Source organism: Telmatherina bonti (assembly GCF_933228915.1).
Source record: "Telmatherina bonti genome assembly, chromosome: 1".
Classification (NCBI taxonomy): domain Eukaryota; kingdom Metazoa; phylum Chordata; class Actinopteri; order Atheriniformes; family Telmatherinidae; genus Telmatherina; species Telmatherina bonti.
Genome location: NC_136619.1, coordinates 26,060,752 through 26,086,990, shown reverse-complemented (window position 1 = coordinate 26,086,990; position 26,239 = coordinate 26,060,752). Strand labels below are relative to the sequence as shown.

General features: G+C 38.3%; 2 protein-coding genes across 3 annotated transcripts; one reads left to right on the top strand and one right to left on the bottom strand.

The window, feature by feature from the left end:
- Positions 1 to 80: 80 nt before the first annotated feature.
- On the bottom strand, positions 81 to 8,958 carry tmem41b (transmembrane protein 41B). The gene is made up of 7 exons (XM_079245684.1): positions 8,795 to 8,958; positions 5,927 to 6,044; positions 5,032 to 5,160; positions 3,927 to 4,020; positions 3,616 to 3,720; positions 2,992 to 3,130; positions 81 to 2,856 (listed from the first exon to the last, which is right to left on the bottom strand). The coding sequence occupies exons 1-7, from the start codon at positions 8,889 to 8,891 to the stop codon at positions 2,687 to 2,689; spliced, it is 852 nt and encodes a 283-aa protein (XP_079101810.1). The 5' UTR covers positions 8,892 to 8,958; the 3' UTR covers positions 81 to 2,686.
- On the top strand, positions 2,744 to 25,960 carry ipo7 (importin 7). Of its 2 annotated transcripts, none has more exons than XM_079245493.1 (25): positions 2,744 to 2,880; positions 13,979 to 14,060; positions 16,072 to 16,225; positions 16,332 to 16,490; positions 16,590 to 16,746; positions 16,861 to 16,950; positions 17,055 to 17,149; positions 17,230 to 17,314; positions 17,431 to 17,565; positions 17,845 to 17,944; positions 18,036 to 18,112; positions 18,275 to 18,391; positions 19,145 to 19,234; positions 19,360 to 19,525; positions 19,631 to 19,791; positions 19,957 to 20,085; positions 20,834 to 20,900; positions 21,037 to 21,162; positions 21,319 to 21,416; positions 21,525 to 21,620; positions 21,958 to 22,178; positions 23,675 to 23,880; positions 23,973 to 24,179; positions 24,298 to 24,414; positions 24,909 to 25,960. In XM_079245493.1, exons 1-25 carry the CDS (start codon positions 2,842 to 2,844, stop codon positions 25,004 to 25,006), a joined length of 3,072 nt encoding a protein of 1,023 aa, XP_079101619.1. In that variant the 5' UTR covers positions 2,744 to 2,841; the 3' UTR covers positions 25,007 to 25,960. The 2 variants fall into 2 exon arrangements, with proteins under 2 accessions (XP_079101619.1, XP_079101618.1); XM_079245492.1 differs by lacking the exon at positions 2,744 to 2,880 and adding an exon at positions 10,753 to 10,927.
- Positions 25,961 to 26,239: the final 279 nt, after the last annotated feature.

Here is a 26,239-nt window from a genome sequence, read left to right as displayed (position 1 = left end):
TAAACAACATAGGCATTATTATAGATATCTGTTGTTTTTATTTCCAACGTTTTGGGTTTTCACCATCACAAGGTACAACAGCTATCATGAACCTGGACTGATGTGATGGATTTCAGGTTTCATTCAAATTCCTGTTTTTAGCATAACTTCGTCACAAAGTAGGTTTAATTTTTCGCCACTCATTCCAGCAGTTTTATAGCATTTTCACAACATGAAGGTGCCATCATGTCATTCACTGATCAAACTAACACTCTTGTACTGATTTTAAGTATTCCCCCATATATGTTAAAAGCATTTCAGTTGTTGTAAAAACAATAGTATGTTACTCAAAGTGAGCAATATTAGTCAAATGCACCACAACTCCGCAAGTATAAAATATCACCACCTGGTGGCACCAATGAGTTACTCTGGTTTTGGACAAGTTGCTCATATTTACAAGGTGTGCGTGCGTGCGTGTGTGTGTGTGTGTGTGGGTGTGTGTGTAGTTTTCCTTTTTAAAATTAAGATAAAGCATGAGGGTGATAAAAGGCTGCACTGTGGTGGCTAGTGTTTTTATTCTTGAAAACTTGGTGTCTGTTAAATAACTAACGAAACATGGTAGTTATACAGAAGTCTGAATTCAATCGCATTATGATAAGACCATTTTACATCAATAAATTAAAAGAAAAAAACAAAAAAAAGTAGATTAGACAGGAAAAAAAAATACAACCTGTAACCATTTGCCAATACAAGACATCCCTGCTGAGCACAGAATAATACTGTCTTATGAAACATTAGCAGTGGGCAACAAGAATAAAGAATTCTCACATTTTTGATTGGGATATTAGAAAACATACATATTCACTTTGAATGTATATTAAGTGGAAAGTTTGTACCAAGTAAAATATTTCAAAAGTCAAGGAAATTTCACAAATTTTCATTTCGTAGTAGATTTAACATTAAACTAAATTTTTATTCATATACAGAAATAACAGCTTTTTAATTTCAGCTAACCACATATTGAAGGTCAAATTTTAAAAGAAAATCGTTGACTGCAGATGCTTTGAAAAACAGTAAGACACAAAAAAACAAACAGGACAGCAGTTTCCTGCTGTTACATAAATTGACTTTAGATTATTTTCTAATCTGGGCTTTACAGTTCAGTTAGTAATCTGATGGTAGTAAAATAAACAGGGTACGTTAAGACATGAATAGAAAAATGGGAAACTTCGAATGTCTCAACTTCCTTCATATTTGCAAGTGGAAGTGTTTATTGACAAGTCTGTTGATTAGTAGCCTTGCATTTCTTTATGCAGCTGAAACATTTCTTCTTTAAGTTAGCACATTAAGTCATTCAAACAATTTAATTAACTATCAATTTAATTTATAATCAAGCATCTTAATACACTTCTTCTAATAAAGACTGGAGAGAGTTTAAACAAAAAAAAAAGGCAAATATTCAATATCTCCATGTGTGTCGGCTTTCTTATTGAGAACACTTGTTCAAAAATGAGCCAAGTTTCACTGGCAAAACAACTATGATGTGGAAATGCACACATACGGACATAATGATGCACATAAAAGTGCAAAATTAAAAATTCATCCAAATAGTAACCCATCTCAAACATTCAATTAAATTTACAAACCAAGATTATTGTGTATTTTCTGGGTTACATGCATTTTAACGACACACAAATGTGTGTTGACATAATTTGTGTTCAGCTTTGAATTCACTGAGAATAGCAGTCGGAGAGCAGTGATGCTTGAATGTTCATTCAGGAAGTATCCCGACAGTTGGGTGTGATCTTTACAGGTTTCAGTAGCTAAGTGCTGGTTTGTGCTACTTATGCAAAGTGAGATAAGAAACAGAAACATGTTTGTGTAGCAGTGGGCCCGTCTACCTTTTGAGTGAGAACATGTGGAAAATTCAAATCAAAGTGGATATCACTTATAATTTTCCCTCTTACATGGGATACAGTGTTAAAGTGAACACCCTGCTTAATAATGTTCTATTTAAAAATAAATTTTCCTGATAAAAAGCAGTGAGTGTTATTTCTGTTGGGGTACACAAGACTGAAAGAGACACAAAATAATTAAATAAATAATGAGAAATTAGAGTTAGACGTGCTACTAACAGGATGTGGTAATTGTCGCATTTCAGCATAGCAAAGGAAGCTAATACTCTAATAACTGAAAAATGCATGTAAAATCGCCTTACAGGACACCAATGGCACTGTTAGAGCAGTATTAACACTGCTTCTCCAGGAAAAACACACTGAAAAACTGATACCTGCAACAAAAAAAAAAGCAAAAAAAAAGCATCCTATTAGTAGCACCTTTAACTGTCAGAAAAGGATCAAATAGAAATCAATAAGAAGCAGTGCAGTAAATAAAAACAATAAAACATTTCTTATTTACAAGATGTGCTGCAATCAGCAATATAAGTAAGAAAAAAAACAAAACAAACAGGTGTACAAGCAGCGGACAGTTTTTAGTTAACATGAGGAACAACCCACCACTGCATGCATTTTGAAGTCAGTGAGTGCCTGTTGTGACAGTGGCCAAAGACTCCTCGATGGACAGCATGTCAGCAACTGTGTATGACACTGACGCAGAGCAGCTATCATGACAGCTGCATGTTCCTGAGCCGAGGAAGGGGGGGGCGTTGGAATCAGCCAGCAGATGAGGCGCTGAGGTGTTTAGAGTTCTACTCTAGTTTCTGCTGCAGCTTTTTCTGGAAGCAGACGGGCAAGATCGAGAGCACAGCGAGTATGCCAAGCACAGCCAGGGAGTTCCAGGACACGGCCTCGCCTGCTGTGGTCAGTTTGTAGAGTGTTGTACCCGCGTTGATCGCAACAAAGGATGGTGGTGCGACTCCTGTCAATCAGCCAGGTTGAACAGGTGAGTAACATTTTAAAAAACCCAACAAACAAACAAAAAAATAAATAAATAAATAAATAAAAAAAAAAGCACAACATAATAATAGTGAGAAGAAAATTCTAATTTTCTTACCAAGAAAGGTCCCAACAAAGAAAACCCCCAAAGGCACATTGATGACAGGTGAGGTGATGTTGATGAACCAGTTAGGGAGAAAGGGAGTTATCCTCAAGAAGATTATGTAATTGATCAAATGATCTCGATGTTTGTCAACCTGTAAAAAGCAAAAGCAGAAAGTTACACGGTGACTTGTGGGCTTTGTGAAAGAGGGAGTCCTCTTCTGAAAAGAAAACCGGTCGTGATTAGTTAGCTGTGATTACCTAGGTAACCGTTCTGCGTCAGCTCTGTTCAAACTCCACTTAACATTTCTAGAAATAGCTAAATTAGTATCAACCCCAGTGTGAAGAGTTTGTAGATCAGAATTTATTTTCTAAAGAACTGAAACAGTTTATTTGAACTTTTACACGTTTTAGTCATTTCAAAGTCTTGCAAAACAGGTAACATTAATTTGCAATGTGAAACTCATAAAAAGGAGTCTCAGAAAAGCTCACAAGGAATAAAAACACAACTGAAAAGACTTGCATGAGTAGGACTTATGTGTTGAATTGCAACAGAAAACATGGCTGTATCGATGACCGCACATAAGACGACAAAGCTGAAAACCTGATTAATTTCCTATATTTCTGTGAATGCTCTCACCTGCTGGGACCATTTCTGTGCTCTCTCTGTGAGATATTTATAGACCATAGGTCTGCCCACCAGATATGACAACAAGTAGCAGAAGGAAGCACCGAGGCCAGAGCACTGCCAACACACAAAAACTCAAGATGAAGGACTGAAGCAAATGATGAGAGGACAAGCTAAATCTTATGTTAGAAATGTAAGCTTTTAGACACCTGCCTACTCCAGATTTCACTAGAATTCACAGAAATCCTGTCATCTCAGGGAAAAGAGTTTACTGCACTGTACATTGCTGTTCGTTTCAGACATTTCAGATTATTCTTACTCACCAGGCAAACTAAGAAAAGAGCCAAAGGGAAAGGATAAAGATAGCCAGACAGGATACTGAGGAAGATTGATCCAGGGATAGCAAACGTCTGGAGGCTGACAAAAGTGTCAAGGGGAACCATTTTATACAGTTATCGCACAACTGCATCACTAAAAATGAAAAACAAGATTATAAAATTGTATTTCTACTTTGTGTACCAAAAGAAAGGTTAAAAACAGTACACATGAGCCGATGAGTACAATCTATTACCAGCTAAGACACAAGTGTCAAACTCCATACCTCGAGGGCCAGTATCCTGCAGTTTGTCATCTCCATGATTCAACACACCTGACTGAAATGAATGAATAGGTTGACAAGAAGCTGTTGGATCCATTTGATTTGTAATCAGGTGTGTTGGTGGAAGGGGAACGACAAAAACCTGCTGGACTGCAGTCTACCACCCGTGTACTATGATGAGCAGATTCAGAGCCAACATGGGTGACACTGGTCTTTTCTTTTTATATTGGACAATGAAATGCAATTTTGTTCAATGATCCACCTATTGGAGGTGTAGTGATGCATTTTCCATGGTGGCATCAAAAAGTTCAATAATTTTTTTGTTTTGTCTTTAAATCCTTAGATGGCATGACCCCACCTTACCTCTCTGAGCTGTTTCAACCATATTCTCTTGCTTCAAACAGCTTTTAACTATCTTCTACTCATCAGCTTTTGACCCATTATGAGCCATTGATTTAATTCATTTTATGGTTTTTAATTGTATGATTTAATCTTTTACCTGTTTTGGTTGTATGTTATTGTTTTATTATTCATTTTATGTTTGTACACTTAATTTATTACTGATGTACAGCATCATTTTCAGCTTTTATATGAAAGTGCTTTATGTATGGTATGGTGTGTGGTGTGGTGTGGACATGAAGCAAAATGAAATCATCCTGGGTCCAGAAGTATGTTACAGTTAGTATAATGAAGAAATGTTGGTTAAAAATTAAACTCCATGGCGTAGCTAAATTAATGCTAATAGTTAAAATAACTAACAACACCTCAAGCAAAAGAAGTAAAGCTGATATTCAGTATTCAAAGCTGACATTTGTTGTCTCCAAGGATACAAGATGTAAGTTGCAAAGTAGGCCACCAACACCTGGGTATAGTAGGTGTCTTTGTATTTAGACAACACTGTTCCCAAAGCTTTGGCATCATCCATGTCTTTAGGAATCTTGATTTTTTCCATTTCATCACTGCAAAAAGAAAAGCAAATAAATATCAATTAAATTTGCATACCAACAAAAAACAAAATGAAGAGAGAAGTATGTGTTCTTCTAGTGTGGTTACTGCACAGTGTTGCATTTCCCAGATAGAGAGGCAGTATGTCTCTTTAGACTCGATACATAAATGAGCATTTTGGATGTAGAGAGGAAAAAAAATTGTGAAAAAAAACAAAAACAAACAAAGTAATCTCGGCCCTTTTTAGTCCAAATTAATATCACCCAGATCTGTCCCAGTTGATAACCTATAAAAAGGTGTTTTATTGCAAAGTGCCCCACAAAAAATATCCTATTATGGGTAAAAGCAGAGATTTCCCTGTAGATCTTAGCAAAACAGACTGATGGCATTGGTTACAGAAGGATTTCTAAACTACACCCAAAACTGCAATGCTAAATGAAAAGCATATTGAAGCTTAATTAAAGTCTGCTGCAAGCATTTTCAGTAGATGTCACAATTAATTTAAAATAAAAAATTTTTTTTTTAATTTTAGTGACGCATAGTGATGATGACCATGAGTTTAACACAAACTTAATGATCTGATTTTCAGTCAAGATTTAATGCATTTAACCATTCATCAAAATAAAACATATATATGAAATTATATATCCTATTTTTAATGGAGTCTTAAAGATATTGAAAATTACATTTTAATTTCTAATATGTATTAACCCTTAATGGCAGGATTTACATGAAATGGCAGAATTCAATTTAACATTAATAATCCACATAGCAACTTACTCAGGAAGTTCAGGGAAGTTCCTGTAGACCAGATACATAACCGAGGCAGAGCAGGCAAAAATAGACACCAGAATCAGCAGAGACATACGTGTTGAACCTCCTACACTATGTTGAGCCTCTGTGGGAAAAGAGAAAAAAAAAAACACTAAGTGTAATTGTAGAAGTCAACAAACATTCAACCAGGGGATCTTTGTAACTTCTTATGTGTTTTGCATCATTTCTTCAAGCCCCCAACAGAGAACTGTGGTTCCCCATGAGGAGCTGCTTCTGCAACTCTTCTAAATGATTTCAGATGTCGCCTGACATTATTTGGTGTTTCTGAACAGTATTTATGACAGATTAACAAACTGACTGAGGAATTAATAGTTGCAGAATTATTCGGTGATGCTTGTGATCCATCACTGACAACCTTTACCCTGTGTAAATGAACATTTAGACACATATTATAAACACGTAGAATTTCTCAAAGTGTGTCTTAAAAATTACGAGCCCTTTTTTTGTCATTTCCTTGGAGGACACAGAAAGGATTGCTGAAAAACTGTTAAGTTTGTTTTTTGTTTTTGTAAAAACAATTTAAATAATTTAGCATGATTCCAAATATTGTAAAATATAGTTTATTTTGATCAAGAAGTGCCTCTCTGGTGGTTGTACTCAGTGCAAAAGAGTATCATTCCACCTCATCTTTCAGCTTGAACACAGAATCAACAGCACTGCAGCTAAAAAAAAAAAAAAAAAAAAACAAGAAAAAAACATACAAATTATACTGCAGATGTTTTGAGCCACACCTCTTACTTCCTCTCATAATGTCAATAAAACAGTAAATAGGTGCAACTGTTTACCCTGTAGACAAGTTAAATATTTAACAGTCAAAAATAACAAGCAAATTTTGCTCTTTGGAAGCAACAATATAAAGAAACTAATAAAGCACTCAGTGACCAAGTAACTCAATTTCACCAATATCCTTCCACAAGTTCTTCAAGATTACTACCAAAATTTTATTTAGGAGGAATACAACTAAGTTAATACAAGTAATAAGACAAAATAAGAAGATGATACAGAAATCTGATAAAATGGCTAAAACTGATGATGATGCCATCTCGACATCTTGAATGATCTGGTCAATGTCCACGACAGGGCTACTCATTTTAGTCCTATGGAGGCCACAGTCCTGCAGGTTATCAATCTAACCCTGGTCCAACACACAAATAGAATGGCTCCAACAGCCTATGAAGTTCTGCACAATGACTTGTTAATTTCAGCCAGCTGTGTTGGAGCAGGGACACATTGATGACCTGCTGGACTGAGGCTTTCATTGGATAGACGTGAGTTGTCCTGGTCTAGGGTGATCAGATCGTCATGCACAATATAGAGGGGATAAAATTAACTTGACCTTCTTGGGAAGGTGGGGCTAACTGTTGGAGCAGAGTACCCACCATATATTAGTAGGGGAAACACTGGGCTATACAATGTCTTATTTATCCTAGGTCACCAGCTGTGAACCATAAAGTGCTCTGCAGACTGCAACTTAAGCTGAGGATGTTATTTTAGTGACTGTTTCCCAGTTTGGCCAGGGTGCATGTATGCAGACTGTTTATAGTGTGATAATATGAATATCAGATCACATTTGAATGAGATCTAAATTAAAAACTGAATGTTCTCATAGATTGTGTAATCTTTGGTGGTTGAGTTGGCCTTTTGGAGAATCAGAAAGAGTAAAGTTCAGGAGTTTACAAACTTCACCAAACACAAAACTAGTAAAGGTTTTCAATATAGCAAGTGTTAATAGCCTGTGGGTGTTGCCAGTTCAGTGAAGCATTGATTTAACAAAATGCTTGTTTGAAATCTATACATAAGTATGTAGATTAATAAATTATATTGGCTTTTACAGAGTGTGTTTGTGGTCTACTGCAGCAGTGCTGTTTTTGTTGCAGGAATCAAGAACCAGCAACAGCTCCCTCAGGCTGTGGGTCTGTTGCTGAAGCAGCTCTGCCAGGCTGTCAGTGTACAAGAAGGCTTTATGTGTGACTGTCCTTCAGTATGGATGACAGCTTAAACATTATCTTCTTCTGTACCAAGACCGTAATTAAATCTAAGGAGCATTTAATTACAGAGTTTTTCTGTACTGGAATGCCTCAGTAGAGCCAAGTCACATATTGACGCAACCTGATGACAGATCGGGGAATATCAATAGCTGATAATACGACTTTACTTACTATCAAGTGTGACAAAGGCTGAAACTGCGACGTGTCTGAGTACTAAGTTTAACCAATCACTCATCCACAGAATTACACATTTACACCATGTCTAATCCATCCCCAGCTGTCATAGGGTTGGCATAAATAAGATGTCGCTCATTTAATGTGGAGCCCACCTTTATTATCTTGAGAAAACAAGTGTTGTTTGAGAAAATAAGTGTTGTTTTCTCAAGACAATGAATAAAAAAGGTTCTTGGCTTGTTCACGGAGCCTTTCCAAATGTTGGGCCAAGGATATTTTGTTAAACAAGCACTTATCTTACTAGAGAAAAGACTTTAAATAGTGCGAAAATTTTCTGTCTAACTAATTCAGCGATAATGGCAGCTCAGGTTTTCTTTGTTAATGAGATAATGGGGGGTTATTGTTGTTAAATTAGCGCTTTCCTGGTCAAAGGTTTCAACGTCATCAAGCTAACTATCGAAGACGTCGTTTGGGCTATTTTTTGCTAGCTGGTCCCGACTAACTGGCTGGTTTCTCTTAGGCAGTGTGGGCAGATCTGATTGGGATAAAATGCGACCAAGTCTTTACATTGCATTATTATGTGTCTCTACAGCCAACAAGTATTAGCTTTCCTCTCAGGTCAACAGTTAGCTACTTCAGTCAGTGAACCAACCTTTGAAAAACTGCGAGTCACTCTCATTGGACTTCACCCGCTCCTGTTCCGACGAAAAACCGTCCATCTCTCGCATTTCCCTCCTCTTTTTGGCCATTTTCCTGAAATTTCGTTGAATGTAGTGTATAAATGAGTAAACCAGCGACCGGTGAGCTCAGCGGCGACACCGGTGTAGTAACAGGCTGCTGACGACACGTTACACAGTTTGACCTTTTACCTTCACGCAGACAGCAGCAAACTCCGCAGCAGCGCCCCCAGATGGACCCTCCTGGTATTACTGCAGCAACGTTTTACACCCAGTTCAATCTGCTCTCTTGTGAGAAAATTTACATTTTTTTTTATTTTTTTTTAATCTTCGTTACGGAAGTCGTGTTTATACGAAGGAGTTGCAACTTTATGCAAAAACTACTGGGCGGATTTTTGTCATACTTAAATTCCATTAAATATTGAGAGGGATCTGGAGTGAACTGGAAACGAATTTTCACAAGGATTCAACACAAACTCTCGGTGTTTTTCTAGTTCCGTTCTGAAAAACAAAGATGAATGACATATAGACTCGGAAAGCTTGTCAGTTTTTTTTTTTTTTTTAAATTAGAATTTCTTAACTATTTTTAGAAATGCCGACATGTAAAAAACAAAACAAACAAACAACAACAAAAAAAAACAACAACAGAAACTAAGGAGTTTATTTTGGTTACACTTTAACTTGTCTACTTGGCTGCTATGTCAACAATTCATATATGCAGTATTACCTAAGTCTTAATTTAGAAAATGTTGTGATTTTTAGGGATGGTGTCCATGCAAAAACTGAGTTTATGGTAAATTGCCTAATTTGATTTAAACATATTTGTAAAACAAATTTTTCAGTTCATACCTCAAAATGTATTTTAGCTACAATGCGATGCAGGTATTTTTGCTTGAGGGACCTTTGTCCAGGGTTCAAGTTGTAGCCCTAACCATATCTGAAAACTTATTCATAGTACTTTACAAGATGTGAACAAATTTTTTAACATGACATCTTTTCTCAGTAATGTAGAGAGATGTTTTATCGTTCTTATTAATACACTTGCATAGGTTGCTAAATAAAAACGCCTATATATTCCATTTCACTTTTTTTTTCTTTTTCTTTTTTTTAGCAAAACCGGAAAAAGTATACTCATTTGATCTTGTTTCTGTTTGCCTAGATTCATACATGTTTTAAAGGCATAAGTGCAAAATTTCACTCAGGCAGATATCTCTATGTGTTCTGTAATATAATAAAAATTATAAATTATATATGATATATTTCACTCTCCTAGCACATAGTCAAATTCCTACCTTCACATACCCATTTATGGACATATAGAAACCACACAAAGGTCCAAGTAATTAGGTAGACCATAGTCTTGTGACCGATACACCATTTATGACCAAAACAAAGAGGAATTTTAGACAAGAAAACAAAGGATCATAAAATGGGAACAACAAATGTAAAAAGAAAAAAAAAGAAAAAAGAAAACAAAAAGCAAAGTAAGACAAAAAATAACCAGATTGCAAAGAAAGAGATACAAAGAGATACTGATTGATTGCAATCAGTAGTGAACCATTGACCAAATTAAATACAATTAACCCCAAAACCTATGAGAAGATCAAAATTTAAAACATGCTAAATTACCCAGAATCATATCAAACAGCCATAGGATTTAGCTGCAAAATAAGCCATTAAAAAAAAAAAAAAAAAAAACTAAAACAGCTAAAACAAACAATAGGTGATATAATAAACTGTTACAAGTGACACCATTATATATGCAAAGACACAAAATCATTGTTTTTACATATATGATATAAAATGGATTACATAAAGACGCTAAAATGACTTGAAACTACAACTCCCACAGTGATGCAGCGGCAGACGGATGGCACAAATCTGGCGCTGTTCTATCCGGGTACTTCACTCATTGCTTCCTTTCGCGCCGGGTAACCGGAGAGCTGTGCGTCCATGTGCGCAGTGACTGGGAATTGATAGACCTCTGAAATATTAAAATCCGAGCCGTAAACAGAGTTTTCGCAATGGATCCCGAGGCATTGGTCGAGGCCCTTAGGGGTACGATGGACCCCAATCTGCGAGAGGCCGCGGAACGACAGCTGAACGAGGTAAAAGTTTAGATTAGCTGTTCGCGGTGATGTCAGTTGTGGCGCGGTCTCGGTTCGGGCCTCGGCCGTCCACAACATAAAGATGGGGCGATCACGCAAACTGAATTCTTCTGGCTTTAGCTCGAGAGATGAAGCCAAAATATCCCTGGACTTATATACTATGTATTATCTTCCTGACACAGATCACCACTGAAGAATCACAAATACAAACTAAGTGGCGCTTTTGTAACTGCGTTGACTCGCGTGCCAGTCCCCATCACTAGCTTCCTCTTGAGCCAGCTGTGTTGCTAATGCTAAACAAGCTAACATCCCTTCCTAGCTGTAGTTATAACTCTTAGCTTATCTCTTACTCATTTGATATAGTTCAGTTCCGTATGAGGATTGACAATAAACTAAAATCACACGAGTAGTCGGTTAAATATGAACAGGAATGAGTGCATGAAGGATAAACCCGAGTTATGGGACGCAACAGCAGGATGTTTAGCTGTGCGGCTAATGTCAACTAGCTAAGTTAGCTACTTGTTGGATGAGCTTCCATAGCGCCGATACATAGCTGCTGTTCACGTGTCACTGTGATGTGCCCTGAGCTGAACACAATGTTTCACTACGAATTAAAAGATGTACTAATTTATAAACGTTTGTTTGTCATAACGTTGCTAAATTTGTGGTTGAATTCGTAGTTATTTCGTGTATATTTCATATCGTAAAACCGGATTCTGTGAGCTTAAAATGAGCTTGTAGCTGGTTGAGCTAAAGCACTTTATCCGACAGTCGGCTATCCCACCTTAACCAGTGTAACTTTGATAAAACTGCGTCACAATAAATGGCAAACATTGAATATAACATCCGTTGAAACTTTACGACACGAAGTTGCCTTTATATCGTGACATTTATTTTTCCGAATGATTTACAGTTTATCCCCTAATTAATGCACAACCATGTCTTTTTGTTATTTTATTTATCCCTACTTGCGATTTGTATCGCTTGTCCTTTTTTTAACTACTGCAGAGATCAAAGATGAATGACCAATAAATAATTTTATGGCATTTTGTTAGGTTTTAATGACGCATAGTGGCTGTTTACATTTTGGACTTTAACACCCAACATCCCACCCCGAACCATCACAAGGCCTTTGTCTTTGGAAGATTTCCCGGCCATCTCACTGGTCTTGATGGGTCACTCCAAAATGCTGATATTCTGTTAATTATTTATTGACCATGACGACTGTGTATGAGCTCATTATCTGATGATCTGGTCCTTGTTATGGTATAAGGTCTTCCTGCAGATTACTTTAAATCTTTTCTCATGGTTTAATTGAGCTTTTTAAATTATGTCTGAAAGAAATGAGCAATAAGAATTACATTTCTCTCAGTGCTTAACACAGGAGATTATATGCTAGGGGTTGAACATTTAACCCATCTTTGCATGAATGATATTGGCTATAAAAAAATTTTCATCAGAAAATAATCCTACCAAAGAGGTTCAGTAGATCTTGCTCAAGTGATGTCCTCCTTTGTCAACAGTGTTTGACCTGAGTTGTCTGTAACAGTTTTGTTTACAATAATCAGCAAAGTTTTGATGGTGAGTCTTCAAGGATTTTCATTTTCAAGGAAACATTTGAACAGACACTGAGCAGCATTACCCTGCACTGAAACAGCCATGCAAAGTGTTTAAAAATAAATATTTAACCAAAACATATTTTTCGAAGTTTCCTAGCAGGATTTGATGCTATTTTAAGATCCTTAAAATTATGTGAAGAAGATTTAAAACCAGAGTGATGACAAGGAGGTGAGTAACCCATCTAACCTTGATTGTCACTAGCAGAACGCAGTAATCCACAAACATGAATGAAGCATGTGCTTGTTGGTAAGGAGAATACGCTCTTCCATTGGCACATGTAGGTAGTGTTCTTCATTGAACAACTGAAAAACATTTTAAAGTCAAGACTGGTTAGATTAGCGGTCTTTTTCTCATTCATTTATTCAGAGCCTAATAGGAATTTCATTGAGGGAAAGACATGGTAATCTGTCTTGTGAAAACCTTTTGAAGATTTGGTGTTCTGCATTTGTCTTTTTTTTCTCAAGTAATAATTGAAATCATGACACAATTGTTTAGTATGTTATGCTTTTGTCAAGTAGACAAACATTTTATTTTTGGTGGTGCTCTTGACTTCTTACACCCCCACATGCATTGATGCTGATGGTTCACTTGAATGGCAGAGCTGAGAGTATTCTCCCACTGCTGCCTGAAATTATTTTAGTTGTTTTAAAGTGCAAGATATATCTATGGAGGAGGATGGAGTGAATTTTGTTTCTAGGAGCAGTTCCCTGTTCAGTCACAAACTCCATTTTTGATTGAAAATTGCCTACTTGGAAAATCGTTTACAGGTTTTGTATTTATACTATGTTTTGTAAAATGTATTAAAAATAAAAAAAAATGCTTCAATAAAAAGTAGAAGCTGAAAATGCATTCTTAGTTTGTACTTTAAGACTTGTGTTATAGAGTTATTATGTGTTTCACAGAGATTCTCTGCATTCACTTTATTTATGTAGGTAATGTTTGTTAATAAATCTATGTAACTTTTATGCCTCAAAATTTATCAGCATGGCACATTCACAGTGACCAACATGAAGTGTAGCCTTTTTTGTTGTAGTGCAGCTCATGCTGTAATTTACACAAAATGCACCTTTCCAATCAATGTTTTAATAAAGAAATTAACCTGGATCATAAATTCCAAAAGATTGTTACAGTTTTGGATGAAAAAGAAAGAACATAAAGTATATGAAAGTCAGTTTATATTAAAGTAGAGGTTTTTTTTAATGACTTAATATTGAACTGAATTTATTATTTAAATGGCTTTAGAGAAATGTTTTGGTAATATCACAATTATATAGTCCTATGTCTTTTTTTTCTTTTTGTTTATGCAAAAATGGCAACGCTTGGGTGATTGCTTATGTTTTTGTAATCCATTTTTATGTAATGGTGTTTCAGCAAGTATGGCATTTAGGTGTTTGTGGGGAAAAATCAGCTGTTTTTCTTTCTGACTTGCAGGGTCACACCCAGGTAAACTTTGTGTCCACTCTGCTGCGTGTCACCATGTCTGATCAGCTGGATCTGCCTGTCAGACAAGCAGGTGAGACTAAACTGTGATGTGTGAATAATAATACAGTGCCTTTCTAAAGGATCTTGCAAAACAAAAAGTATAAATGGGTTGAAAAAGTGTTCATAAGAATAAATACTGCTGGTCACATTTCTCACAGCAGCTCTTCCCATCTTATCAAGCAATTTGATCATCTTAAAACTAGAACTTGTTTTAATTTGTATTTTAGGTGTTTGGTTTCTAAATACTGGTTTTCTAAAATTGTATAATTCCCTCAGTTATAAACTCTGTAGTCTTGTATCTTTTTAAAAAAAAAAAAAAAAAAAAAAAAAAACTATTGTGAGAAATTTACCATGTATTGTTCATGACCCCAAGAGAACAAGGACTTGCATAAAAGTTTTTATCAGAATCACTCAGCACCAATACACAAATAACACTTTTTTTAAGATTGAAATGCCTAAATGAAGTGGTGTTGACGCCACAGTTTGTTAAATATAACTTTTTTAGTTTTACATGCTATGTTTTATATTAAGGTGTTGAGTAAACAAATATTGTTCAAGTTGACCAAAGTTCTAAGCGACGTCATATAAATCTTTTATCATTGTTTTCTCACCACCTGGATATATAACCCTGTTTGGAAACTAAGGTGGTGTATTGCTGCCGTTTGGTACCATAAATTCTTTTCCACCTGCACAACAAATCTGTTTTTAAACAGACATTCAAGTTGTGGTAGGAATATATTGACCTGATGCATTGATGGTGGCAGCTTCACAGCAAACTCTAGAAATTACTATTGAATGTAGCTTTGGGTTTCAGTAAATGAATACAGTGGAGCCTATGGTGTTTTAAAGCATTTAGAAAATGCCATTGGTGTTTACATTTTTCATTGTGGTTTTTAAATTTGTCATTGAAACTGAAAATACATTGACCTCAGTTGTGCTTGTCGAATTGCAGCTCAGAAACGCAACACACAGAAGTGTAATTTCTGCAGCCCCGTGTCACAAGTTTTGAATTGGAAAATTTTCTGATCTGAACTGACCCTTTCATACATTTGCTTTGAGTTTGCCTTCTGTAGGCATTCCTGATTTGTTTTTCCATTTAATTTTTCCCTCTTATATTTCACATGTGATAATCTTGCTAGTGTCGTTTCTTTTTTTCTTTTTTTTCTTTTTTTTTTTTAAATTTAAATGAGTGGAGTCATTCCTTATGTCCGTGAATCTAAAAGACTGCAACTTTTTGGCCATGTGTGGATTGGTGGTTTTAGGTGGAGGGGAAGGGGCATATGCTCTGTCAGCATTGATAGACTGGATTATGATCGCCTCGCTAGTGGCATAGACATTTGTGTCAGCAGTCTGATGTCTGCCCTTAATATATCTGCTCGGTCAAATGCCACTCCCTGCGCATTACAGAACTGAATGCAGCCCCGCGCTGTAGATGTGAACCCAGCTGACACTCTGGTGCCACATTCAAATCTATTGAACTGTAGATGCAAGAATTTAGTCCTGTTGCTTCAGTTTCAGGTGGTTCTGAAGTTGAACTGATGCTTTGAACATGACCATAATGATGGTTGGAAGTATTTCAACATTTTAGGACCATAATTTGTGAAATAGTTGTTTATGATAGGGATGTGCACAACTAGTTTACAAGATGACTATTTCTAACAGTCGGCTGTTTTTGTTTGCAGGACATTTGTGTCATTGTGCAGAGATGCAGAACCGTTTACAGCGCTGTTAAAAGAACTGTGTTACTGCTTTAAGAACGAGGTACAGAGAGAGAGAAATGCACAGCACTTCAGCTGGTCTTTCACACCTGGCAGGTCTGAGCGAGAGCAGGGCGGTCAGAGTAGAAACAGTTAACTGTGCTTGTTTAGCTGGGAAACCAAAAGATATTCTTTAACACCCCCCACCCTCCTCCCTGACACACTTTTGTTTTTTCTTAAACAGTTTTCTTTGCATAATTTTTGGATTTAGATGACTTTTAGCTTTTTGTTTGTGGACTTGAAGCAGTCGTACTTGGCTGAATTTTCTGTTCCTTTTCTGCCTAGGTGTGATTTACCTTAAGAACATGATAACCCAGCACTGGAGTGATGGAGATGGTTCAGGCACAGAGACGCCTGTTAATAACATCCCTGAGGAAGACAGGCAGTTTATCCGAGACAACATAGTGGAGGCCATCATCCACTCCCCCGAGCGCATCAGGTATCCACACATACCCTTCTAGCTTAGTTGAACCAAAACTGATCACTTTTTGTTCTTTTACTTTTCAAGTCGACCAGTTTACAAACTGCTATTTTGAACTTGTCAGGGTCCAGCTCACAACATGCATCCATCACATGATCAAACATGACTATCCTGGCAAGTGGACGACCATCGTGGACAAGATTGGTTTCTACCTGCAGTCGGACAACAGTGGAGGATGGTTGGGCATCCTGCTCTGCCTTTATCAGCTTGTCAAAAACTATGAGTAAGATGGAGTGCTTAGTTTTGTTTTTTTTCCCATGTTTCTTCTCCTTGTTTTTCCACATATTACATGAAATTAATATTGTATTTTTGTCTGGAAAAGATATAAGAAACCAGAGGAGCGTCAGCCTCTTGTGGCTGCCATGCACATCTTCATGCCCATGCTGAAAGAACGCTTCATTCAGCTACTCCCAGACCACTCCAGCGACTCTGTGCTCATACAGAAACAGATCTTCAAAATCCTCTATGCCCTTTTCCAGGTAGTTTATCGGATAACGCACAATTGGTGCTGATTAATTTGCTGTTTTAATCCAAGTCAGTGTTCTTTAATTTATTTTGGGATACAATTTTCTGACTTTGTTCTGTTCTCACAGTACAACCTCCCTCTGGAGCTCATTAACAGACAGAACCTGACAGAATGGATGGAAATCCTGAAGACTGTAGTGGACAGAGATGTGCCCCCAGTAAGGAGATATTAAACTGAAACTTCAGCATGGCCTGGTATTAAATAGCTCAGGTTTTAAATACTTGTTGCACAAGAAACAATGCTGCTGTTTTGTTTGTGCAGGAGACAATGCAGATAGATGAAGATGAGCGGCCTGAGCTGCCATGGTGGAAATGTAAGAAGTGGGCGCTTCACATCTTGGCTCGTCTGTTTGAGAGGTGAAAATGCAATAGTTTGTCTTTGACTTGGTTTAATAAAGTAGCATGGGAAGGTTTAACATCGTGAATCTTTTTTGCAGGTATGGAAGCCCAGGAAACACAACCAAAGAGTATGCAGAGTTTGCTGAACTTTTCCTAAAAGAATATGCAGTTCCTGCTCAGCAGGTAAGAATTTCAGATGCCAAAATGTGAGTAGTTACTCCACTGTTAGACTAATGTTTTTTGACAACAGCATTATTTGTGTGTTTTAACTTTTTCTTTTTTCTTTTTCTCCCAATTAGGTGCTCCTGAAAGTCTTATACCAGTACAAGGAAAAGCAATATGTGGCTCCCAGAGTACTCCAGCAGACTTTAAACTACATCAACCAAGGAATAGCACACGCTCTGACATGGAAAAATCTCAAACCACACATTCAGGTGGGGGGGAAAAAAAGGAACAGAATTAAATATGTAGTGAACTTTTAGTTTTTTTTACATGTTTAATAAAAGCGAAGTAGTTATTTTCCTGCATTGGATTAAAAACTTTTCTGACTAGTTCCTACTTCTCCCTAACCACAACATGGACAACCTTTAAGCAATTTTAAAAGTTTACAGAAGTCGCTCAGATAACATGTATAGCTCAGTTTTAACATTTCGGAAACAAGTGATCTTGTGCTGTCGGTATAAACGTTTTCTCATTTGACTCTTTATTTTCAGGGCATCATTCAGGATGTGGTTTTCCCCCTCATGTGCTACACAGATTCTGACGAGGAGCTGTGGCAGGAGGACCCATACGAGTACATCCGCATGAAGTTTGGTAAGCAAAAAACTTTGGAGAAAGCTCTGTAAAAGGAATACTATGCACTTACGATGACTAACCATTTCTGCATCATGTGTAATTTCCTTAGACGTATTTGAGGACTTCATCTCTCCAACAACAGCCGCTCAGACTCTCCTTTTCACTGCCTGCAACAAAAGGAAAGAAGTGAGTTGGCAATCTTTCGTATTTGTTCTCTTTTTTTTTTTGTATTGAGTAGTTTTAAGAATTTCAAGAAATTTTTTTCCCCCAAAATCCTCTCTGTATATGTCCACCTCTATATTCATATTGCTATTTAAGAAATGCTGTGTGTCATTCTACTTTGTTTAGGTTCTGCAAAAGACCATGGGCTTCTGTTATCAGATTCTCACGGATCCCATCTCTGACCCCAGGAAAAAGGATGGTGCCCTGCATATGATAGGTTCTCTAGCTGAAATCCTACTGAAGGTAAACTGTGCCTTCAACCGGCTTGTTTAAGCTGCGGTCGTCTTCCTTATAGAATTAAGGCCCATTCATACTCCTTTTGTAGATGGGTTCCTCCATTTCTAGCATCACTACTATCATACTTTCATACGTCCCTTATATTGTCATTATTGATGGCCAATACATCCATCAGAGGACAGGAGAGGTGATTGTGATAATGTACGTTCTCAGGAAGAGACTTATGGAAATTGTCTGTGCAGCCATTAAATACATTGGAGCTGCTGGTTCTTCGTTCCTTTTTGTGGGTTTATAAAAGCCCTGTAAACGGACCAAATTATACACAAGGATGTTGAAAACTAACAAAAATGCTCCATATCTATCTTATGTGTAAAGCCTAAATAGACATAGAAATGTCTGTAGCTCTGATGTTCATTGAGTGACATCAATGAATATTTGTAAATAAGATTCAGTCAGGGTATTTGCCTGTCTGCTCACAATCATGAGCACCTGCAGATTAGAGTCTGCAACGGGTGCAAGAGATTAAGTTGATTTGATTATGTGGTCAAGATACCTCTTACCCATTTATTTTTCTGCATCAGTTTTGTTTGTTTGGTGTTGGACAAATATTTCGGGGTTGTAAAGCTGTTGATAAACTATTTACCACATTTAAATTGCAACAGTATTTTTATAGAAAGTACTGCGCATCGATAAGAGTAAAAGAGTTGTGAAAGTGAGCCTTGCTATGCTTAAGTTGACTGTTTTTGTTTGTTCTGGCAGAAAAAGATCTACAAAGACCAGATGGAGTTCATGCTGCAGAATCACGTCTTCCCCCTGTTCCGCAGTGAACTGGGCTACATGAGAGCCAGGGTGAGCAATAACCACCAGATTGCAGATTCTGTGATAACTTCACTAAATAAGTGGCTTCTCATATTACTTCATTGCTTTAGAAATATTCCTTTGCTTCCCCTGATGCATTGTTTGATTTCGTACAGGCTTGCTGGGTGCTACACTACTTCTGTGAGGTGAAGTTCAAAAGTGATCAGAACCTTCAGACGGCTCTTGAGCTAACTCGCCTTTGTCTTATCAATGACAATGAGATGCCAGTTAAAGTGGAGGCTGCTATTGCCTTGCAAGTTCTCATCAGCAACCAGGAGAAAGGTGAATAATATATGAATGCCCACCATTCAGTTTGCTTGTACTTCCCAATAAAAAGAGAAGTGTTATTGAGTAACTGTCTAATAAACATTTTATGTTGTCCTTAAGCCAAAGAATACATCACGCCATTCATTCGGCCAGTGATGCAGGCACTCCTGCACATTGTCAGGGAGACGGAGAATGATGACCTGACCAATGTCATACAGAAGATGATCTGCGAATACAGCGAGGAGGTCACACCAATTGCAGTGGAGATGACACAGCACTTGGTGAGTGCAGTCACTGTAGAGGTTACACACTGTCATAACTTCACATGATGCCATCTCTCAGTGGCCAAAAAACTCCAATTCCCTCAAGATTGCTATAATGGAGAGCTGTGATCCCAATAAGGAACTGAATCATAGAAAATTGTTACAATGTTTGCTCTCTGTTAGGCGATGACATTCAACCAGGTGATTCAGACGGGACCTGACGAAGAGGGAGGAGATGACAAAGCTGTGACTGCTATGGGCATCCTCAACACCATTGACACATTGCTCAGTGTTGTTGAGGACCACAAAGAGGTTAGTAGTATAACTACAGAGTGTTCTACAAACACATACATGCACACAGAGTCCTGGCTGATCATTCATCTCGGTTCCGCTTCCTCTGCTGAAGCAGCTCTGGTCTGCTGCTGGGTTTCTACCAACACCCTCGAGCCACCCACCAGCTCCTGGTAGCGTGCTGTGTTCTCACCATGTTCAGAATGACTCAGAGGCTGAGGTAGATGCTAGAAATAGTGCTGGGGCATGCTGCCCCCATGTCTACTGATGCACAAGGCTTCTGCCGCTTGAAGCCAAAGAATCATTACATTTGACTAAGCGCTGAGGATTTTTGGTTGTGTAATGGCCCAGTAGTTTCAGCATTTGTCTATAAATATATCTTGCTTGGCTCCAAAGAAGAGGAATATTTAATTTATTTGTGGTTTCAGTAAAAGAAATGAAGTATTAATTGAATGAAGATTTTATTGGATGGCAGTAAACACTCATCATTCACAGGGACAAAAAATATTGTCATTGCAGAAGAGACGGTTAACTACATCACTGCTTGTTCCTGAGTCTGTTTTGATGTTTTTCAATGAGCACTTTGTCAGCAGCACATGATTTTTTTAATGTTCATGCTGAGAATAGCAATAACCTTCACATTTGATGGATTAGTTTCATATGGATAACAATAATAGAGACAGAAGAATATAGCTTTGGTTTTGAGAAATTTTCTTGCAATAGACCTATTGTATATAGATTAACTGCTCATTGCCTTTACTTGTTGCAGATTACTCAGCAACTGGAGGGAATCTGTCTGCAAGTGATTGGCACCGTACTGCAGCAACATGTTCTGGGTAAGTAGAGCCGGCTTTTCCTGAGTTTCCACATTCCACCAGCTTGTTGCATTGAGCCTCTCGTCTGCTTGCTTCAGAGATTATTTGTTGACAATAAACAGAGCATGTTTGTCTGCTATGACACTTATTTTTCCAGAATTTTATGAGGAGATCCTGTCCTTGGCTCATAGCCTGACCTGCCAACAGGTGTCACCACAGATGTGGCAACTTCTTCCACTTGTATACGAAGTCTTCCAGCAAGATGGCTTTGATTATTTCACAGGTACAAGAATAAACACTTGAGGTTAAAATTTTAGGGATTTCAGTGAGATATGAAGACTTTATCAAACCCAAGTCGGTTTTATTAGTTTGTGTCACAGACAAAACAATAATTTGCTGCAAATTCCACTGTGTGAAACCTATCCATTTGGTGTTTCAGATATGATGCCTCTCCTTCACAACTATGTCACAGTTGATACTGACACCCTCTTATCTGACACCAAATACCTGGAGATTATCTATAGCATGTGCAAAAAGGTAAACACTGCAGCCTATTCTACATATTTTACAAGCTTCTTTATTTAGGATGGAATGTGTCAGAGAACATGCATGAGGAGCTTTACATTGTCTTGTGACGTTACACAGGTTCTGACAGGAGATCCAGGTGAGGACCCAGAGTGCCATGCAGCCAAGCTGTTAGAGGTGATCATTCTGCAGTGCAAAGGCCGTGGCATTGATCAGGTCAGTCTGTGAAAGATGTTGACATGTCAGGAAAATCTAGCAAGATGTGTTTTATTATTAATAGGATGTACCAGAGGTATTCAACTCGATCCTACGAGGTCTGCAATCCAGCAGGTTTCCCATGTGTTTCTGCATCTTTTAAATGGATCTAACAGCCTATCAGGTTCTGCACAAAGAATCAATAATTTGAGTCTGCTGTGTTGTAGCAAGGATGCATGAAAAAACCGGCTGGATTGCGGACCTCGTAGGACTGAGTTGGATATCCCTGGATTATACCGAGACCTCAGTGCTGTGTTCTTTTAATTGATTTATGTTATTTAACTCACTTTTGGTGCAGGTTGTGCCTTTGTTTGTGGCTGCTGCATTGGAGCGTTTGACTCGGGAGGTGAAGACCAGCGAGTTGAGGACTATGTGTCTGCAGGTGGCCATTGCTGCACTCTATTACAGCCCCCCTCTTCTCCTCAACACTCTGGAGAATCTCCGCTTTCCCAACAATACTGAGCCAATCACGAACCATTTCATAACTCAGTGGCTTAAAGATGTCGACTGCTTCCTTGGGTAAGACTAAAACTGTGTTTTTCCATGTATGAGATTGTTGAGATGGTTCCACCAGTGTTGGGTTTTTTTTTTTTAATTTATTTTTTAAATTTTCTTTTACAATAGAATATTTTTATATTGGTTCTTTCAAAGCAGGAATCTTCAGTGTTTTTTTGTTTTGGTTTTTTTTGTTTGTTTTTTTTTTTTTTTTAAATGCCAAGGATTCCCAAATTGTAAATAGACTTGTACTCAAATAGCGCTTTTCCAGTTATGCCCACCACTCAAAGCCCTTTACATTACATGTTACATTCACCCATTCACACATACGCACTCATGCCCCAAGCTCACGAGGGCTGGGCGATATGATCAAATTCCCATAACACAATATCGCTCGTTACATATCCCCCTAACAATATGAAGTTGTTTGTGTAGTTTTATGTAAGTCATCAATTATGTGTTAGATGTGCTTGGCAACGGCAGCAGTGATCTCCTTCTATCTGCGGGAACTGTGGCCGTATGATGTTTCATGGGTAAATACCTGTTGCAGCGTTTGCATCTGGAGTTTATTATGAGCGCTTTTGTCACCACTTGACTCTGCTCTTGCTCGTCGGGTCTCTGTATTCATTATCCTGATTCTTGCACAGGTGATAAAATGAGTTAGTTGTATCGGAGTCTGTTGTCTGGACTGTGATCTAGTCTGTTGTTGGTTCCACATCGGTCTTTTTGCATCCTTACCGCATCCATGCGACAAATTTCCTCTGAGGAACAAGCCAACAAGCTTTGGGTTGGCAAGTAATCCTTTCATGAATTACCCTGGTCTGAAACAGGTCTGCTACCTTCTTCCACCATGTTTGTTTTTATATTGCAGTGTGAATGCTGTAAAGCGCATCTTGACGTAAAATATTGCGGTAAAGCACCTTATTGTGGCGTAATCGATACAGCTTCATGAAATTTTCATGACATGACATTTTCTATCGTCCAAACAGTATATTTAGTCATATCACCCAGCCCTATTTGGCCCATAGTTGGGGGAAGCCTCGAGTCGACCTCCCAACTTTCCAGTTGAAAGATTGTGAAAAAACTATCACAATTTAAGGGGGGGGGGAAACTTGAACAGTGGTGTGATGGGTGCCACCAAAGCCTCACAGCAAGAAGGTCAGTGGTTCAAGCCTCAGCTGGGGGGAGTTTGCATGTTTTTGGGGGTACTCTTGCTTTATCCCACCATCCAAAAGCCACGGATGCTCGATTAATTGGAGACTCTAAATTGTCCCTAGGTGTGACTGTGAGTCCAAGTCGTTGGTTGTCTGTGTGTTGGCCCTGTGATAGACTGGTGACCCATCCAGGGTCTCCCCTCTCCTGCTAGTTAGTGGGATAGGCTCCAGCTTCCCCGCAACCCTGAATTTGAATAAGTAGTATAGAAAACTAATGAATGAATGCTCCTCCTATACATTAGTTGTGTCAGAGCATGTTTGATGAGATTTGACGGTAACGACTTGAACCTGCTGCTCCCTTCACAGCCTCCACGACAGGAAGATGTGCATTCTGGGACTCTGCGCTCTCATTGACCTGGAACACAGACCCCAGGCTGTTAACCAGGTAGCCAGCCAGCTTCTTCCTGCAGCCATTCTACTTTTCAGCGGTCTCAAGAGAGCTTATGCCTGTCGAGCAGAGCACGAGAATGAGGATGAAGATGATGATAATGGGGAGGATGAGGACGATAATGGTACTTTTTTTTTTTTTTTTCAAACTGTGAAACCAACCTTATCGAGTGTTTTGCTGCAAGGTAAACTAAGTTGAGCTGATTAACTTGTGCAGCTGAGCTGGGCAGTGATGAAGATGACATCGATGAGGAGGGTCAGGAGTACCTGGAGATGCTTGCAAAGCAGGCAGGAGAGGATGGAGATGATGAAGACTGGGAGGAGGACGACGCTGAGGAGACGGCTCTCGAGGGCTACACTACAGCCGTAGATGATGAAGATAATTTAGTCGACGAGTATCAGATCTTCAAAGCCATACTACAGAGTAAGATGTCGACATGGCTACATTTGTGCTAGCTGCCCTCTAATACATCAAAATGATGCCATTGAGTAAAAATAAACACATCTGTGTGAATCGTTGATCCAACTTTTCTATGATGCAGACATCCAGACCCGTGACCCTGCGTGGTACCAGGCACTAACGCAAAGCCTTGATGAGGAACAGGGCAAACAGCTTCAGGACATTGGCACACTTGCAGATCAGAGGCGGGCGGCACATGGTGAGCACCGGCCAAGACGAATGAAACGTTGATGCTCTGCTGGAATCTGTCAATAAAGAAGTTTTTTAAAATGGCAATTTTTCCTGCTTTCTGCTTTTTCTTACATTGAAAGTTGTCTGCTTCTGCTAGCTCAGATCCCTGGATGCTTAGGTCTGCTTGGCTCTTTGCTTATTCCTTTCTACACCCTTTCTTCCTTTGCTCTGCTTTGACAACAGAAACTATGAATTGATGTGCTCACAGGGACAGTACATGAAGTTCTAACAGAAGCTTGTTTCCTGGGTCTTAATGCAGCCTGGGAACCCTTCAGCATCTAAACTGAGAACAGCAGAGTTCATATTATGCCCCTGGTTCCACTTTTCTCAACATTGTGCAGATTTCTGTGGATGATTGAAAGAAATATTTCATGTCTTCACATAATTGTAAATGAAGTTTACAAATGATGGAGAAAACGGTTTGTGATTTTTAAAGTGCTGCTGTTTCTCATCCAATTACAGAATCCAAGATGATCGAGAAACACGGCGGATACAAGTTCACAGCTCCAGTTGTGCCATCTACTTTCAACTTTGGAGGCACTGCTCCAGGAATGAATTGAGTCGTCTGTTCTACTTTTTATTACTCTGTGACTGATTGTAGTGAAGTGAAAAAAAAAAAAAAAGCTTGTGTTGTTCCCTTAAGTAGTGGTTCCAGAATTGGTTCTTCTCAGTCATTCTTCAGTCTGTCAAATGGGGAAATAGCACCAGAAGATGTGGGAAAGCAACCAAAATGCAACCAGTGACTGGGGAAAACAAACCAAGAACTTGAGCATGATGCGAGAGAAGCTCTGAACAACGCTGTCATCTGGAGCCCAGCGCGGTGGGGATGCCATGACAGCAACTCTTTCGTCTTTCTTCCCACTTAAACAAATTTTGGGGATTAACAGATAGAATTGATAATGGGACTAAATATTTCATTATCACTGTGGCCAAACGGTCGTGATAAGATTATACCTCTGGTAGTGATGAAATCTGTTACTTTCTGCATAAACAAACACTCATGTTTATGTACATACAAGCCAAGGTTATTGATTTTCAAGTAGCCTTGAAAAACAGCCAGAGGCATTTGTAAGGTATCTACAGCTGTATTCATATGTAGCATATTGGATAATGCATAGCACTATGTGATGCCTGATATCTGTAAATTAATGACTAGCACTTTCATATTGTTCAGGTCTCCAAGCCTTCTGTATCAGACTGCAAATTTTTTAAATTGAAGACTATTTAAGATGAAAACAGCTGTAACTTTGTTACTTTGCAAGTGACTTCTGTAACAGCTGGTTATAATGCATCTGGTTACAGAGTGGATCTGCGGGCAACTCAAACATTGATTTCAGGAAAAGAGGATGCTCTTGGTGTTCAGTATGGCTACAAGACAAGTGTTTGTGAGCACTGGAAGTGGATGCCTCATCAAAGCATGTACAATTGGACTTATCGTGAAGGTCTCAAGCTTTTGGTTGGTGTATGGATGAACCATCTATATATACAACATATTAAAAAAGAAAAAAATGTTAAGGGAATTTATGATTGTGACTGTTTTTTTTAAATTTATGAGTTTGGAAAGCACATATCTGTGATCACGTTAAGATGTCTCATCTTGCAGCGGCTCTGCAAGTCAAATCCTAAACCCTGGACTAGTTGACATTGGTGGGATAAACAGCCTACTGCTACCACTACTGCTTTTTAAAGTGTGCCTACTAAAACATGTTTAAGCTAACCTGAATTGAAATGTACCTTTTACTATCTTTCAAGTTTTGTAAAGCTGCAAGAAATGCTTTGAACATCTGGGATGA